This window comes from Stylophora pistillata, chromosome 2 (assembly GCF_964205215.1).
Source record: "Stylophora pistillata chromosome 2, jaStyPist1.2, whole genome shotgun sequence".
Taxonomy (NCBI): domain Eukaryota; kingdom Metazoa; phylum Cnidaria; class Anthozoa; order Scleractinia; family Pocilloporidae; genus Stylophora; species Stylophora pistillata.
The window spans coordinates 36,917,534-36,935,294 of record NC_142520.1 but is presented as its reverse complement, the minus strand read 5'-3'; the positions used below and the strand labels follow the sequence as shown (position 1 = coordinate 36,935,294).

At 41.4% G+C, this 17,761-nt stretch overlaps 2 protein-coding genes across 4 annotated transcripts in view; both read right to left on the bottom strand.

Moving 5' to 3' along the window:
* LOC148739328 (uncharacterized) overlaps positions 1-17,761 on the bottom strand; it is a 78,450-nt gene that overhangs the window by 39,062 nt on the left and 21,627 nt on the right. The gene's annotated exons all lie outside the window — the stretch shown is intronic.
* LOC148739330 (uncharacterized) lies at positions 1,715-11,382 on the bottom strand. The gene is made up of 2 exons (XM_088751121.1): positions 11,149-11,382; positions 1,715-6,848 (listed from the first exon to the last, which is right to left on the bottom strand). Exon 2 carries the CDS (start codon positions 6,835-6,837, stop codon positions 3,112-3,114), a length of 3,726 nt encoding a protein of 1,241 aa, XP_088607247.1. The 5' UTR covers positions 6,838-6,848; positions 11,149-11,382; the 3' UTR covers positions 1,715-3,111.

Genomic DNA, 17,761 nt, shown 5'->3' with positions numbered 1-17,761 from the left:
ATGCTAAGTAGATACAGGTCTCTATCACAACAAGGTCACCTTCACCCTCACTCTGAATCAAAGGCTTGGCGACTAAGTACACAACTGTAAAATGGCCTATTGAGTGGAATTAGCAGTAAACTCAGTGCTGATTTACTGGAGTCTTCATGTCAAGACTTGCATCACAGTCAATGTTATGGTAAAAATTTGATTGCTATTTCACTTTCAGTCAGATGCTTGCCTGGTGACACATGTAGATAGTGACAATGATGCTGATGATGAGGAATCCCAGCTGCTATGGAAACAGCTGTATTACCTTGCCAATACGGAGTTTCAAGTCCAAGGGCTTACCAGTGGTTATTGTAAAGATGTACACGCACAGGTTAGTAGTGGGTAGATAAAACCCAAGGAATACCCTCAAAGTTATTTGACACACATCAGAAGAATCATCCTTACTGTAAGTATAACTACACTAAGCCCAGACCAGGACAAAGGATGTGAATTAGAACATGTTTCTTCTACTACATTGAGAAATTTGCACATACACTATTAGGGTTGAGTATTCTTATCAGGATCAAAGAATTTTATCTGAAATTCTCCCCAGGGTAGTAACTACAGTATTGACAATACTGAAGTAGGAAAGGAAACTATAAAAAAATTTTATGATAACCTGGTTTATAAACATATTTTTATTGGTTTTTACCAATGTTCTACTGAAGGACAGATGCTGGGATAATGTTTCTGATTACAGCACTTTTTCATTATCATATGAGACAAATAGATTGCAAGTACCGTGTGGTCTGCACCGCAGTAGAGTGGATAAGATGTCAAAACATGGTAAAACATTAGTAACACACAGCTCAGCTCATCTAATACCACTTTTTTGACGTCAACTGAGATCTCTGTTACTAAGCAGACCCAGGCTAACATGGAATCTATTTGGTAGCTAATGTAATCACAGGTGTCGGATGGGCCAGTTATGAAGTCTCCTTTTTTTTTCTCTAAAGAAGACAATCCACTGTGTTTCCCCAGAGGAATATAAATAGGTCTGGCTTGTGCATTTAACCCTTTGACTCCCAGAAGTGATCAACATGTATCTTCTTCCTACAATATTCATACATTATCCAGCAAACAGGTAATGAGAATACTCGAACTTATCAGGTAGAAGTTGTTATCTTGATTCACACCAAATTCTCGCAACTTATTTACAAGGAAATGTGTAACAGCAACAGGGGAGAATTAATGACCATATTTGGGAGTCAAAGGGTAAATTCTCCTTCTTGAATTGTAGGTAGATCACAACAGGTATGGAAAACTGAATTTTTTTGTTTTCCTTTTTTCAGTTGACCATAACAAGAAGAGACCAGAGGAACACTAACCACAGCTCAAAAATTGTTCAATACAAGATACACAACAAAAATGTCACTTGCTTCACTCTTGGAATGTCCAAGGCTGTTCTTGAGAAAAGAAATGAGAATTTATCCGGTGAAAATCTTTCTTACAAAACGTGACGCTATCGACATTACCGATCTTAGCAGTATGCGTGTTATTTATGAACTTTATAATGGGCCTTGCTCGCCATAGAGTCTCTGTGGCTCGGTGGTAGAGCATCGGAGCGCGGAATCCGAAGGACTGAGGTTTCGATTCCTCATGGAGACTCAGCATTGTTTCTTCTTCCCACGCTCGTGACAAGACAATAAACATCTTTCCCTATTTATTTACCGGGCTCAAAAACTTCCATCTTTCTTAATTTATTAACAATCCTTCTTAATTGAGAGTGGCACTTAACAGAAAATCTACATGTGGCTCTGGTGAAAAAATGCAAAACAAGACAGAATAAAATAAAAATTGACGTGCGAACATTAGAAGAAATGCATATATACATGGAAGTTCGAAGGATAAAAAACTAGGTAACTCAGTTGTTCCATTTGTTTTCCTGATTTTTTTATCAAGAGGAAGGAGCCGTCGTTAAACTCGTGAGGTAGAGTATTCCAAAATCTTGTCACACTGAAAATTAACCAACGCCATCCATATGCATGTACTTTACACGAGGTAATATTACATGTAAATTTCTAAAACTGTCTCGTGTGTTTGTTGAGTAAAAAGAGGCCAATCTGATAACCCCTACAGAGGTAGGTAGCTGTCACAATAACACAATCTTAATCGTAATATATGTACATAGTTACTATAATATGTACAATAAAAACCTTATAAAACCCTAATGAAGACAACAAGACACTGAACTGTCTTATAAATCTTACACTAAACAGAAGTTTGCGTGGGAATTTGTGAAATGTTTTTCGATCACTCATTAATCTATGGACATATTTCCCACATCTCAGAACAGAAAGTTAAATCTGGTTCCCAAGACGGCAAACGAATAGCCCAATTCCGAATTACCCTTGGCCTCTTTTTCAAAACGAGGCCTGGTGCTCAACTGTTCTTGTGAAAATGAATTTAATTTGCATGTGAATGAAAACTTGTTATCATATGAAAGAATGAGCACCAGGACTCATTTTAAAAATGAGGCCTAGGGTAATTCGGAAATGGCCTCACTAGCTCATTCACAAAAGTCCTGCAAGGGGTTTTTGATTTTTTCCAACCGTTTTTCAGTCACTAATCCAGAATGAGCTAAAGCATTACTTCGGTTTCCAAAACCACACATAAACCGCCAAGTAACAATCTCTGGTCAAGCCTTTTTCGGAAGAATGGCCAAAGTGCGAGCATGATACTCTTTTGCCTGACTTAGTTCGCCCAGGTTGCGTTGCACATGTCCCAGGCTCTAACACGTGCTTGCAACATCAATATATCCGGGTTCGAGTTTATCCAGACGAATCGCAAGTGCGCGATCATGATACTCTTTTGCCCGACTCGGTTCGTCCAGGTTGTGGTGCACACTCTCCAGGTATTACTAGATTTTTACGACATCGATCTGCTCAGGTCCAAGTTTTATTCAGAAGAATGGCCTGTGCCCGATCATAAAACTCTTTTCCCTTACTTAGCTCACCTAGGTCAAGGTGAACATTTCCCAAATTGTTGTAAGTTTTTGAGACATCAAGATGCTCAGGTCCGAGTTTTTTCAGAAGAATGGCCAGTGCGCGATCACAAAACTCTTGCCTGACTCAGTTCACCCTAGGTGCAGTGCATATTTCCCAAGTATTCGTACGCATTTGCGACATCGACATTATCAGGTCCGAGTTTTTTCAGAAGAATTGCCACTGCGCGATCATAAAACTCTTTCGCCTTACTCAGTTCACCCAGGCAAAGGTGAACATTTCCCATATTTTTGTAAGTTTTTGCGACATCAACATGATCAGGTCCGAGTTTTTTCAGAAGAATGGCCAGTGCGCGACCATAAAACTCCTTTGCCTGACTCAGTTCACCCAGTTTGAGATGCACATTACCCAGGTTTTGGTACGTGCTTGCGACATCGACATGCTCAGGTCCAAGTTTTTTCAGACGTAAGGCCAGTGCGCGATCGTTAAAATCTTTTGCCTGACTCAGTTCACCCAAGTTGAGGTGCACATTTCCCAGGTGATTGTACATTCGAGCGATATCAACATGCTCAGGTCCAAGTTTTTTCAGACGAATGGCCAGTGCGCGATCATGAAACTCTTTTGCCTGACCCAGTTCACCCAGTTTGAGATGCACATTTCCCAGGTTTTCGTACGTGCTTGCGACATCGACATGGCCAGGTCCGAGCTTTTTCAGAAGAATGGCCAGTGCGCGATCATAAAACTCTCTCGCCTTACTCAATTCACCCAGGTCAAGGTGAAAATTTCCCAGATTGCTGTAAGTTTTTGCAACATCAACATGATCAGGTCCGAGTTTCTTAAGAAGAATGGCCAGTGCGCGATCATAAAACTCTCTCGCCTTACTCAGTTCACCCAGGTCAAGGTGAAAATTTCCCAGATTGCTGTAAGTGTTTGCAACATCAACATGATCAGGTCCGAGTTTCTTCAGAAGAATGGCCAGTGCGCGATCATAAAACTCTTTTGCCTGATTCAGTTCACCCAGGTCAAGGTGCATATTCCCCAGGTTGATGTACGTTTTCGCGACATCAACATGCTCAGGTCCGAGTTTTTTCAGACGAAGGGCCAGTGCTCGATCATAAAACTCTTTTGCATGACTTAGTTCACCCAGGTTAAGCTGTATATTTCCTAGGTTTTCGTAAATGATTGCGACATCGACATGCTCAGGTCCGAGTTTTTTCAGAAGAATGGCCAATGCGCGATCATAAAACTCCTTTGCCCGACTCAGTTCACCTAAGTCAAAGTGCATTTTTCCCAGATGGCAGCACGTTTTTGCGACATCGACATGATCAGGTCCCAGTTTTTTTAGACGAATGGCCAGTGCGCGATCATAAAACTCTTTTGCCTGACTCAGTTCACCCAGGTTGCGGTGTACAATCCCCAGGTTTTGGTACGTGCTGGTGATATCGACATGCTCTGGTCCGAGTCTTTTCAGAAGAATAGCTAGCGCGCGATCATAAAACTGTTTTGTCAGACTCAGTTCACCCAGGTGAAGGTACACATTTCCCAGGCTTTGGTACGCTTTTGCGACATCGACATGCTCAGGTCCGAGTTTTTTCAGACGAATGGCCAGTGTACGGTCATAACATTCTTTTGCCTGACTCAGTTCACCCAACTTGAGGTGCACATTTCCCAGGTTTTGGTAAGTGCTTGCGACATCAACATGCTCAGGTCCGAGTTCTTCTAGAAGAGCGGGTACTGCACGATCATAAAACACTTTCGCCTGATCCAGCTCATCCAGGTCAAGGTGCACAATTCCCAGGTTGTTGTCCATTCTTGCGACATCAACATGCTCAGGTCCGAGATTGTTTACCATAATGGAACCCAACAGCTCATAATATTCTTTTGCCTCGACGTGCGCGCAATATCTAACACACGTTAGGGCAAGTGTATTAAAGTGCAACATAGTAGACGTATGGAAGCTATCGTTTTCTGCAACTTCAGATGCATTTTTCTTCGAATACTTCTGTCTAATTGTTCTTACCAACATTTGTAAATGAGGTACGATACGCGTACCTTTAACAACTGAATTCAAGTCATCAGGATCATTTAGTTTATACTCTTTCACAAACTGGAATAGTGACTTAACGATTGCTTTCAAAACTATTATTTCACGTCCCTGAGTATGTCCCCCAATAACATTGCTGATGGCATCGTGTGTAACCTGATGTACTCTAATATACGCACCACTCTCATTTTCGTCGAACAGTAACAGAGGGCATCTTCGAATCTTCATCCTAATGTCATCTTCATCCTGCATATCTATCTCTACGTTGCGAATGTAATTGACTACTATCTCAAGACTCAATGGCTGTGCTGCACAGAAGGACAGCAACGTAAGAGTGTGTTTGAGTACAGCGTTACTGGACTTCATCGCCTCTTCAACAGCTATCTCTGATACCTCATTCATGGATTTTGGGTAAGTTGGGTTCGTTTCTACAAAAATTCTTGCAGTTGCAACTCCTTGGCCCTTATCGAGTCTTTGTAGATAATTCTTCCATCCAAAATTTGCGTTATTCTGCTGAGCCTCCCTGACATAGGTCGCGGCAATTGCTAGGGCAAGTGGCTGGTAGTCCAATACTAGAGCAACTTTGTCTGTCTCACAATCTGAGATACCGGAAAGCTTTTCGAGAAGGGACCTCGCATCTTGGAGCTCCATACCTTTGCTGACGGAGACGTGATAAATAGAACAACTCGTTGACGGAACAGAAGCGATGTCTTGTGTCGTGATCAGCAACTGACCCCTCGCCCACTGTTCATCTCCAGACTCTGGCAAATGAGCATAAATGTTAGAGATGCTTCTGACGTTATCAACAACTAGAAGCCAAGAAGTGTAGAGCTCGATTTTTGTGCCCATTAAAGTCTTCAAGTGAGAAATCTTCTCGTCTGAGCTCAAATCGGGAGAGTTAAGCGTATTGGAAATGACATATTCTGGGCACTTAAGCTTCCGGGCAAAGGAGACATACGATTCTAAAAAAGTCTTTGGGCTTTCAGCATTTACTGTCATCACAAAGGATAAAGAATGTGGGATTTCATCAACTTGATCGAAGACTCTTTTCGATACGAGACCAGCTAACTGAGATTTGCCACTTCCTGGATTGCCAGAGATGTACAAGTAACTCAATCTGTTCTTATTGGCCTCTTTGAGGTCTTTCAAATGCTTTACAATTTTAGCCACCTCAAGATCACGATCTGCAACTTCGTGTGAAGGTTTAGGCGGGAGGACGCAGAAGGCAGAAATATCTTTGTTTAGTTGAGCTTCGAGCACCTCTATTTCCTGTTTTAGGTCCTCAACCCTTTTCAACACATTCTTCAATTCGTCGGTGGGGAAGCTTGTCTGATTTTGAATCTCTTCAATTTGGTCCGTGGAGAGGCCAAGAGCTTGGAAGGCCACGTCAACTTTATTGATTGCATTTTGAAACTCTGCATCTGTGAGATTGCCATGTGGCATGTGTGCAAAATCTTCGTTACGGAACTTTCTTAGATCATCCACTTTTGATCGTATAGTTGGATTCAGCCCATTCCCAATACAATCGGAGAAAAGGATGGCGTAAAACAGCATGGTGCAATCCCATTCAGCTCGGTTTCCGTTGACCATGGTGGCCAGTAGACGGTTTTTTTCCCTTTGCTTAAGCGGAGATTCACTGTTCTTGAAGTGCAGACCACTTTGTGGCTCGTCTTTCCACTCACCTAACGCTGTCTTGTAACGACCATCCCATTCCTGTTTAAAGATTGCTCGCAGACCCTCAGCAATGATATCAGTGGTGAGGTAGCAGACCCGGAAATAATTCAGTTGTTCGTTGGTGTATTCTTGAGCAGCAGCCATGCAAAGCTTGACTGAGAAAAAATTGAATATAGTAGGATATTTATTGCCATGCAGGTAAATGATAGAGTGGTTTCGCCAAGTCTAAAGGACGATTCTTAATTAAGAGCTTGGAGGAGTGGAGGACGTGGGGGGGGGGGAGGGGTGGTCGGACCTCGGTTGTGTCACGATGAGATTAACTTTATCCCCCAATAGAACTGTGTAAAATCACAATCTCCCCTCATCGGCAGTAAATTAGCAGTCAAATTCTATAGTCCCACTCAGTAGTCAACACAGTAGTCTTTTGGCTTCGAGTGACCCCCCGTTCTCCCTTAAAACCAAGTGTCCATGTGAACCCCCAAAATCCTCATAAACCCCCCCCCCTCCCCCGTACGCATGTGATAAATAATCAGTGGTCCCTAAATGCGTATCTCGGAATGTTTCTTCCTGTGCAAGGTTAAGGATAAGGCTAAGTCGAACTAAGATGTGACTAAAACACTGTGCGTTGTCGATATATCTTTTTTGCACGTATTTATTTAAACGATGATGTTAGTCAGATCCACAATGAAAGATGCGATGAGTATGCGAGCGATTTTCACAGTAACGAACATTACTTAAGCAGTAGTGGTGTTCGTTACTTCGAAGATCGCTCTCAAATCATTTATTTAATTGCAGTTCACATAAATGATTTTCATATCCTCACAAATAAAAGATGAGCTTCGTTTCATGCTTTGGTTTGCTTCGTGTTTATCCGCGTCGCTCGATTGCGTTTAAAATTTCGAAGGGATGAGATGATTTATTTGAGCGTCGTAAAACTTCAACAAATACCAATCAGAATAACGAAAAATCGTGCATTACAACGAGAAGTCGTGACAATTTTTCGGGAAAACGCGAGAGACTTCCAAGTAGACTGGCACGAGTGGTTAGCGCATTGAGGCCTGACCGGGAAAGTCCCGCATTGTTTTCGATACTCAATTGGAAATTGTTCGAGTCTGCGACGAAATCGGAACTTGATAGTGATTTGCGACAGGAAACAACAACATTTCATTAATCTATGGTATTCTCGAATACCCTTCACCATGGGTTGTGACCTTGAAGTCGTGGTGAGGCTTGTGTGTCTCAATAACCCTAAGAGCTGTACCGGCTGGGACTCTAGTCCCTGGCTGTTCCAACAGTGCCGGATTGGTCGAGGGGTAGAGGCCAGACAAAGAACAGCTCCTGGCCCTCCAGGTTGGGGGTTAGGCGGTGGGCCAATCACCGCCCCCTTAAAACAGAACAGATTACAGAAACCTTAAACCTTCGAATGTGATACCTTGCTTAGATAGGCAAAGCATGACGCCCTTGGCACAAAGCCGAGAGGATTCACGGGAGGTGAACAAATCACTAATGACCCCAAGGACTCAGATTAGAATAGGGAATTGGAACGTAAGAACAATGTGAGAACAAACCGCCTCCTGGTTAGCTCAATTGGTTAGAGCGCCGGATTGTGTTGTGCGGGAGGTCGAGGGTTCGAGCCCGGCCGGACCAATACTCATGGTCTTAAAATAACTGAGGAGAAGTTGCTACCTCTCTTTAACATCAATGAAATGGATAGATATTCTAGTCTCCTCGGATAAGGACAAATAAATGGAGGTCCCGTCTCCTGCAGGGCTAGGGGTAGGAGACGTTAATTTCCCACGCACGAGATTACTGCGTGATGGATGTCTTCCCCTGGGGTGGGGAGAAAAGGTGAGGTCGTTACATGGACCAAAGCGGCTGTCAGAGGTGCCTGATAAAGCTGACGTCCGATCTCAACCTTAGTAGCAGTGTAGACCTTAGCAATTCAGCCTATGCTGCTATTAAGGTATCGAATCATTTACTTTCCCTTTCACTTTACTTTCTGTATACTGCGGTAAAATCCGCACAAGTTGCGATAGTGATGAATCAGATGGAGATCCAAATTATGGAAATAAGTGAGTGCCAATAGATAGGAGCAGGCAGAATGAAATTCAGTGCAGGTGAAACATTACTGTACTCAGGTCGAGATGATGATCAACACATGCAAGGAGTAGCGATAATGATGACACCAGAGGCAACAAAGCCTCTGATTAATTGGTCGCAATTAATGAGAGAATAACAATGGCAATATTTTCCTCTAAGTTTGTCAAGCTTACAATAATACACGTATACGCGCCAACCAACGATGCTGATGAGGGCATAAAAGAAGATTTCTACGTGAAACTGCAAGAAGTAGCTGAGCAGGTACACAAACATGATATGTTGATCATCACCGGATACGTGAATGCAAAGGTGGGAAACCTTGTCAACGGCCTTGGAAGAGTAATGGGGCAACATGGACTGGGCACAAACATGATACGTTAATCATCACCGGAGACATGAATGCAAAAGTGGGAAACCTCGTCAACGGCCTTGGTAGAGTAATGGGGCAACATGGACTGGGCACGGTTAACGATACTGGAGAAAGACTGAAAGAATTCTGTGATTTTAATGAAATGGTTATCACTGGAACAGTATTTCCTCACAAGGAAATTCACAAGAACACCAAAATAAAGTTCGACACCCACCAACTCCAAAACGATGACATACACAGAAGGTTCAATATACAGCTAAAACATAGATTCAGGCACTGGAAATAGAAGAGACAATAACTGATGAAAGAGAAGTAGAAGACCAAGTAGAGAGGAAAAGCGAGATATTGGAGAAAGCTTACGTAAAAAGGCAGAAGAGGTACTAGGGTACAAGAAAAAGAAAAACAAGCCGTGGTTGAGTAAGGTAACTTGGGCTCTGGTCGACCAAAGGAAGGCCATCAAACAAAAGTTAATCGGCGCAAGATCAGAGAGACTTAAACAGAGATGGCAAGATGAATACCGACAGAAGGATAGGGAAATTAAAAGACAGGTTAGGGTGGATAAAAGAAGATGGACTGAAGAGATTGCAGAAGAAGCTGAAAATGCGGCCAAACAACAACACATGAAGATACTGTATACCCTGACGATGATGTTAGTCAGATCCACAATAAGAGATGAAATGAGTACGTGAGCGATCTTCACAGTAACGAACATTACTTAAGCAGTAGTAGTGTTCGTTACTGCAGTTCACACATATATGATTTTCATATGTTCACATATAAAAGATGAGCTTCGTTTCATGCTTTGGTTTGCTTCGTGTTGATCCGCGTCACTCGATGGCGTTTAAAATTTCGAAGAGAGAAGATGATTTATTTGAGCGTCGTAAAACTTCCACAAATACCGATCAGAATAACGGAAAATCATGCATTACAACGAGAAGTCGTGACAATTTTTCGGGAAAACGCGAGAGACTTCCAAGTAGACTGGCACGAGTGGTTAGCGCAGTGAGGCCTGGGGGGGAAGTCCCGCGTTGTTTCGGATACTCAATAGGAAATTGTTCTAGTCTGCGACGAAATCGAAACTTGATAGAGATTTGCGACAGGAAACAATACATTACTTTAGTCCGTATGGTATTCTCGAACACCATGATCGTGAATCATAAGGACATTGTTTTAGGCTTGGAAATGTAAGACAACCTAATCATTTTACAAGAAGTAAATATATTCGTTATCTCTTTAAGCTGGCCAATTTAGATATCACCCCAGTTGATAAAACTAGTCGATCTTGGAATCATCAAATAATTGCGACTGTAATTAAAACAATTAATTAAGCCACCATGCAGGTGGCGAGGAAGACAAGAGGTGTAGCTATAAGAAATAACGACCTCTGTCAGTACCTCTGAGAATTCAAAGAGCTTAGCAGCGCTCGATCTTGAATGAAACCAAGGAATAACGACGCACGTAAATAAATATTTCAACAACTCGGAGATAGCTAGGTTATACGTGGAAAATTCCCTCAAGGCCACTTTTAGATAAATCGTGTCTAGTCGGAAGAAATACCAAAAAATTAAACTAATCTCGAGATCCTTTGGAACGGCTCTAAACATAAACTAATCTCAAAATCCTTCGGAACGGTTTTCTAAAACACTCTGCTACTTAAGTTAGAACTATACGATGTCTATCAATTGCGGGAAATACTATTCGACAAAGAATGTCCCCAGGGTTCGTGTTGTGGCAAAGAAGCTGTATTTTTACCCATCCCTACATAAGTAAGCAGGTTTCAATCAAAAGCACAGCCATAAATTCGGTAAGCAATGTTCCTTCGTGGTTTAAAGCTGGAATTGATTCGTTCGGTAGTTCTTCATGTCTGCGAGCGCAGAATTGTCTGAGCAGCAATGCATCTGTTTCCTCGGTGATTTCTAAATCAAGCTTTCGAAATCACGCTCAGATTTTGTCCAAAATGTCTCCCTATCTACATTTATACTCACTTGTCGAACGTTTCTGGAAGTGTTCAACGTAACTCCTTTCGAAGACTGAAGCAAAAATTCCGCTCAGGTTTTACAACAGCCGGAAATAGAAAGCGAAAGCGAAGAGATGTGTGCTTTGATCACATGACTTTACGTGAAGATAGCAGAGATCAGACCCTTTAGTGTCCGGTTAGTATTTCTTGGCGCCTCAAACTTATTTGCGGTGAAGAAATGCTCTCATGACAGCGCTGATAATTAGGGCCTTCTTCTCGCAGGGTTATGTCAAGAGTGTACCTCGAGGCAATACGAAAGCTGATTTTAGAACGATCAGTCGGAGACAAAACTTCTACCGAAGATTGCGTGATGCGAGATCAAATCTGATTGATGTCTGCGCGATACCTCACGCGATGCTAGACCCGAACAAGGCATATCACACATTTACGTAACTTTCTTGCTCGTCTCACTTTGTTAAATTAGACAATTAGCCTATCCAACACCAGGCCTTACTTGGTCTTGTATTGTGTCAGTAAAGGTGGAAAGGGTAAACTTTGCTGGACAGGATATCGTTTTCACTTAAATTCTGACGTATAATTGCAGTCTAATTTGACAAACACTTGGTCAATTTGGTGAACGGTATGAGCTACGTATATCGTAAATTACTTCTTATGAGCACTAACCTTTTGCAACTTCCTAAGGAGTTTTAGGGTCTATAGACGGAGGGGCTTCTATCCGAGAGAGCTTAGAACTGGAATAAAAAGAGCCTATCAAGACAAGCTATATCACTGCTGATTAAAATACCCTTTGCATTTACTGGTTCTTAATTAAGCTTAAAAACGTCATGATCAATCGAATTCACTCCAGTATATTTGGAACAGAACTAAAACTAAGAACACGAGCGAAACCAGAACGTAACAAAACGGAATTTTTTAGACTTTTCCCTCAATGTTCATCTTCGACAAATAAAAAGAAATAATAAACTTTTTCCGAAAAAGTTTTTTTTTTCAAATTTCCGTTTGAATTAGTACAGGGTCCCCATCTCTAACAACAAGAAAAGACAGACGGAGGCTTATATACGGGGGAGGGTGGTGTATATTGTTTTATTATATAGATACTGATAAAATACCAGGATTTCTCCTTTTACTAAAAAATCATATCTTCACCGCGCGCAGTGAAGATACTTTTTTTATCTTTCACGTGTGAGGATATTGGTGTGGCCATGGTTACCAACATAATTACCCAATTGCTATTTCGAAAATGAAAAAAAGTTGTCTTTTATGTGGAAATTTCATCGGTATCTATATAATTAACAGAATATTACATGGCTGCTTGGGGATACGAATTTTATCTTCTCGTGCTAAAAGTATCTCTCACTCGTTCGCAGCGCCCACTCGTGAGAGATACTTTCAGCACTCGAAGATAAAATTCGTATCCCCAAGCGGCCATGTAATATCCTCTATATAATCGGTCTATAAAGGGGGTGCGGGGGGGGGGGCTTATAAAACGGGGAATTATAAGGGGCAGATCACAGTAGGAAACAAAGGCGTCGACGTTCATGCACCTCAGCAGAGGAGAAGGATCCAAGATTTCTTTTTATTTATTTGAATTCCCGGCTGTTACTAACATTTCCTTTCAGAAATACTTATATAAAGACTCCTATTTTAGCATATAAAAAAATTCAAAATGAATTTTGCCACCTCATACGTTTTTTTCTGACATGTCCTTCGAATTCAAACTTCGCTCTGACGAAGGGCTAACGCTCGAAACATCGTCAGCTTTTTAACTCGTTATAGTGGCCAATTTACAACTTTTCAACTTAGTTGATATATTACCAAATTACCTTGTTACCCTCACCTACGCCGTACCACAGTTTCTTTAGAAACTTTCACCCATTGTTCAGTGGCAGGAATAGCTTTGTATGACTCGGCTGCTGCTTTGCAACCTTCCAGAGGGGGTGTGCAATCTCTTACATTGGACGGGAAAGAGCACCTAGTAGCTACTTCTGCTAATGCATGCATCAATATATTGTACCAGATTTGGTTGTCAAAGAGCTTGAACTGTTCTAAGAACATTATCTACATGTCTTCTCCAGGTCCGCCTATCACTTAAATGGCCTTGGAACTAAGCAGGCGAAGTTTTCTTTCCGAAGTTACCAGACTGCCACTTCTGACAACACGAATAGTCACGTGAGAGAAAGACTGTCAGACACGCCATCTTTCTAAACTTGCCACTCTTGTTGCGACAGGTTTTACTTAGTAGTCTTTCCAACTGTTTACACATGCACCAATAATAGGTCTTTTATGGGAAAGTCGTGTACGCAAAACTCGCAGCTGAAAGCGATTCAAAGGAGATGACAAAAGGAATTCTGAGTCCGGCAATGAATAGTGCTTGATGAATCGGGGGCTGAGGACTCCATGAAGCATTTTAAGGTCGATGTAAATGCTCTGTCAAACCACCTGATGAAGGATGATGCGGGGAGGCTAGAACTCTTTTAATGTCGTTATGTTTTAGGAACTCTTCATTTTTTCATTGTAGACGGGTATGGTGACCTTTTGACAATTGACACTGACAATTTGAGCCAGATAATGTTACTGCGATAAAGCCCACAGCGTTCACGTGCAAGGCAGCAGATTCGAATGTTGAAAATATGACATGATTGTTAAAAATTAAAACTGAAATATTGCGGGAATTTAACTCCATAAAAGAGTGACTGTCAACTTGTCGGGTCGTAACTTGCGAGTCAGCTAGAAACAAGGTCAGCTCCTAGACGGAGAGAATAAAGACTTCGCAATAAACCTTACAAGTTTAATAAGGGTCAAAGTATTGTGCGGAACGTAAATTAATTTCTCACCGAGTTAGAGCAGCTCCCCCGAATTAGAGCAGTTCCGTGTTTTTACTAGCTGCATGCTTCAATCAACGAACAATGTTTCCCTAATGCTTAATCAAGAAAGCTCATAAAAGGTGGGCAAACTATGGTGAATCTGCTGAGGACCGTTTTGCGAAAGCCCCGGTAGTTTGACGGGCTCGAAATAATATATCTAGATCTTCAGTCAAAATAATATTAATGCGCTCAAACATCATTATATCCCGGGCATTTCTTCTCCTCATAATGGTGTTTGAAGTTCAAAACACACATTCTCTATCTTGAGAAACCCGGCTATGGAAAATCCGCACTAAGAGGCTTCTTGAGTTACCGGATCTTTCGAGAAACGGACCCCAAGCCTCGACCATAACGACTAGGGGGAAGAGTTCGCCAAACGTTCCACTGAAGCTTGCAAAAACTACCTCGTAATTTCGGGGTACCCTGTCAACACTGAGAGAGCGTAGGCGCTGCCTGTACTACACGTATGGCTCGTCTGCCAAAATAAAAAAACAAAACAAAACAAAACAAAAACGAACTTCAATTACATGACAATGCGTAATGTTGCCTTCATCGATAAACTGTCATTATTCCCTGGCTCATGACGCTTTACAAATATATTTAATATATTTACAAACATATTTAATACAGAAGCGTATAGTCATAAAATATCTATGTGATAAAGAACTGGACTAAAAACATTCTACTGACAACAACTGTTCACTTGACTCTGATGATGACTTCCACACAGGTTGTCGAAACGTCAGTCACCATCACCGACACCAGTCCTTCTCAGGACTACATTCACCCTGACGGATGTCGTAAGCCAAGATCGACCAATAAGAATCGAGAATTTTTTGTCAACATTCTCAGGAAAACCCATTGAGTGTTAGATACGCAAGATAAAGGTCAGCATTTACATACATACATACATACATACATACATACATACATACATAGGTTAATTGACCACTCCCCATAGGGGCTTTTCAGGGCCAACACCCACCCCTCCCACCCAGGGGAGGACATCCACCACACAGTAATCTCGTGTGTGCGAAATTAACGTCTCCTACCCCTAACCCTGCTGGAGACTGGGCCTACGGTTTATTCGTCCTTATCCGAGAAGACTAGAATATCTATCCATTTCTTGATTATAGAAAGGTAGCAAATTCTCCTCACTTATTTTAAGACCATGAGTATTGGTCCGGACGGGGTTCGAACCCTCGACCTCCCGCACAACACAATCCGGCGCTCTAACTAATTGAGCTCTGACCAATTGAGCTCTAACCAATTGAGCTAATCCCTGGTATTCCTGTGGACATTAGTCTATGACTGTGATCATACGAAAATGATATCTGTAAACTACGGTTTAAGAAATGAACATGAAAGCGATCTTCGCAGTTATCAACACTACATAAGCAGTTGGGAAGATAAGGCCTAAAAATACAGGCTCGCACGGGATTTGAACTCATGACCTTAGCGCTGCCGATGCAATGCTCTACTAATTGAGGACATTGCGCTAAACAGCCAGCCAAGAGCTGGTAAGTGGGTTGATTCGCAATAAACTCGTGAAGTGATGAGTCAATGACTGCGAACTTATGAAAGCATGTATGTGAACTGCGGTTTAAGAAAGGAATATAAAAGCGCTCTTCGCAGTAATGAACCTTACTTACTTAGTAGTGAAAACAAGGCCCGAAAAGAAAAAAGTTCAGGCCTGTATGATGCCTCTGCTATTTCGGAGCACTCACTACTTTATCAACTCGGTTCGTAATAAACCCGCAAACTGATAAATCAATGACTGTGAATGCATAAAAATCATAAAAGTGACCTTCTGTTTAGGAATGTCATGATGCCTGTAAGCACGCGTTACGTGCCTGTCCTATTCTCGGGAATCATGGGATTGTAAGACAAGTGCATGTGCTCGCAAGTATTTAGTTTTGGCTGGACAGATGTGGATTAAAGTACTTGTTGAGTTTTATCGAATTTTGATCCTTGTAGCGACCTAAACCATTCAACCTTTTCTCAACACCTTCAGTTCAACAAATCGTCACTACGTGGGTTTATTACGAACCAACATAATCATCAGCTTCCAATTGGCTTGTTAGCTCAGTTGGTAGAGCACCATACATGGTCACGCCTAAATATCACATGAAGTGAAATAGGAGGAGTCCTTAACTTCCTAAGGTAATTGTTTCAAACTCTTATGACACTGAAAATAAACTAACGCCATCCGTATGAGTACTTTACCCGAGGTAATATTAAATCACTAGAACTGTTTCGTGTGTTTCTTGCGTGAACAGAAGCTAATCTGAGAATTCTTTCTCTTTGGCCATCGTGTATTATTAGCTGTCACTTCTGAAGATGTATGCCGAAGTATACGAAACGTCAAGTAAAGTTTACTAATCTTATTTTCCAACATGCGTTTTACTGTCATGTTTGTAACTGCAGTTTGTGTGCTAATTCTAATCTGAGAAACTTTACAAAGGTGGGTAGCTTTCACTCAAAGAATAACATGAGCAGAATCGTAATACGTGCACAAGAAAAACCTTTTAAAACCTTTACCACGAAAGTAACATACTCTTTTCCCCGACACAATTCCCCCAGGGTGAGATGCACACTTTCCAGGTTTTGGTAAATTCTAACGATATAAACTAGAGTGGGATGAGTTCTTTTTTTAACCAATCACTGAGCGCTGTGAAGCTTAACCAAGGAGGTCCCGGATCATTTTCGACATTCAGTTGAAAATTGTTCAAATCTGCAGAAAAATCGAAACATGATAATCCACGAAAAGAATCACCAACCTACCAGTAATCTAGATCTGTGACATCCTCCGTGATTGCCATAAAATGTTATAACATGAAATCGCGAATGACAAGGACATTGTTGAAGGCTTGGAAATGTAAGGCAGCATAGTCATCAAATGGTTATGAATGTAAATCGAAACAAGGAAACCGTGGGGAAGACGAAAAGTCTTTGAATTGACTATTTCCATTCACGAATTCTGTTAATTTAGACATAATTATAAAAATAGAGACCATAGAACAATAACTCTGAGAATTCTAAACAGGTTTTGATCGCACGCATAGAACTGAAGTCGATATGCACTGCTCCTTCATGGTTTAATTCCAGAATTAAGTCCGGTAGTTCATCATTGCTTATTGACTTAAAAGTATTGTTGTCAACATTATATTATTTTTCTTCTAACTCTCTTCTGGTGATTTCCGTAAGAAAGACTTCCTCTTGCGTAGACATAGTCGAAGATGGACGCCAGAAATTTAAAAATTTCTTTTGAATTCGCAAAATTCCTTCCTGCGGGCGCAGATATTGCCTGAGCAATGATGCATGTATTCCTTGAACTCTAAAGCAAAACAACCCTCCGACTGTACTTAATATAAACTATAAATTTATTATAACTCACTTGTCAAACGTTTCTGTAAGTGTATCACGCAATAACTGCTCTTTGGAATTATTTTCAAAGACTGAAGTAATATCGTGCTTACGTTTTATCCGGGGTTGAAATCGAAAGCAAAAGCAAATGAGTTTTGCTTCTGTTGATCGCATGATCACATGATGCCCACATGGTCTTATCAAAACTTTGTGAAAAGATAGTCCGCTGTGGCCCGAGTGTTTTTTGGCCATGAACGAACCGACCAGGAGCCGGAGGTTTTACAGGATCAGACCCTGTAGCAGCCGGCTGTCGTTGTTCAAAACTTCTTCGAATAAACGCTCGTGCAGAACCGCTTATGATGAAGGCCTTTCCGCAAACTAAAGTTAAGA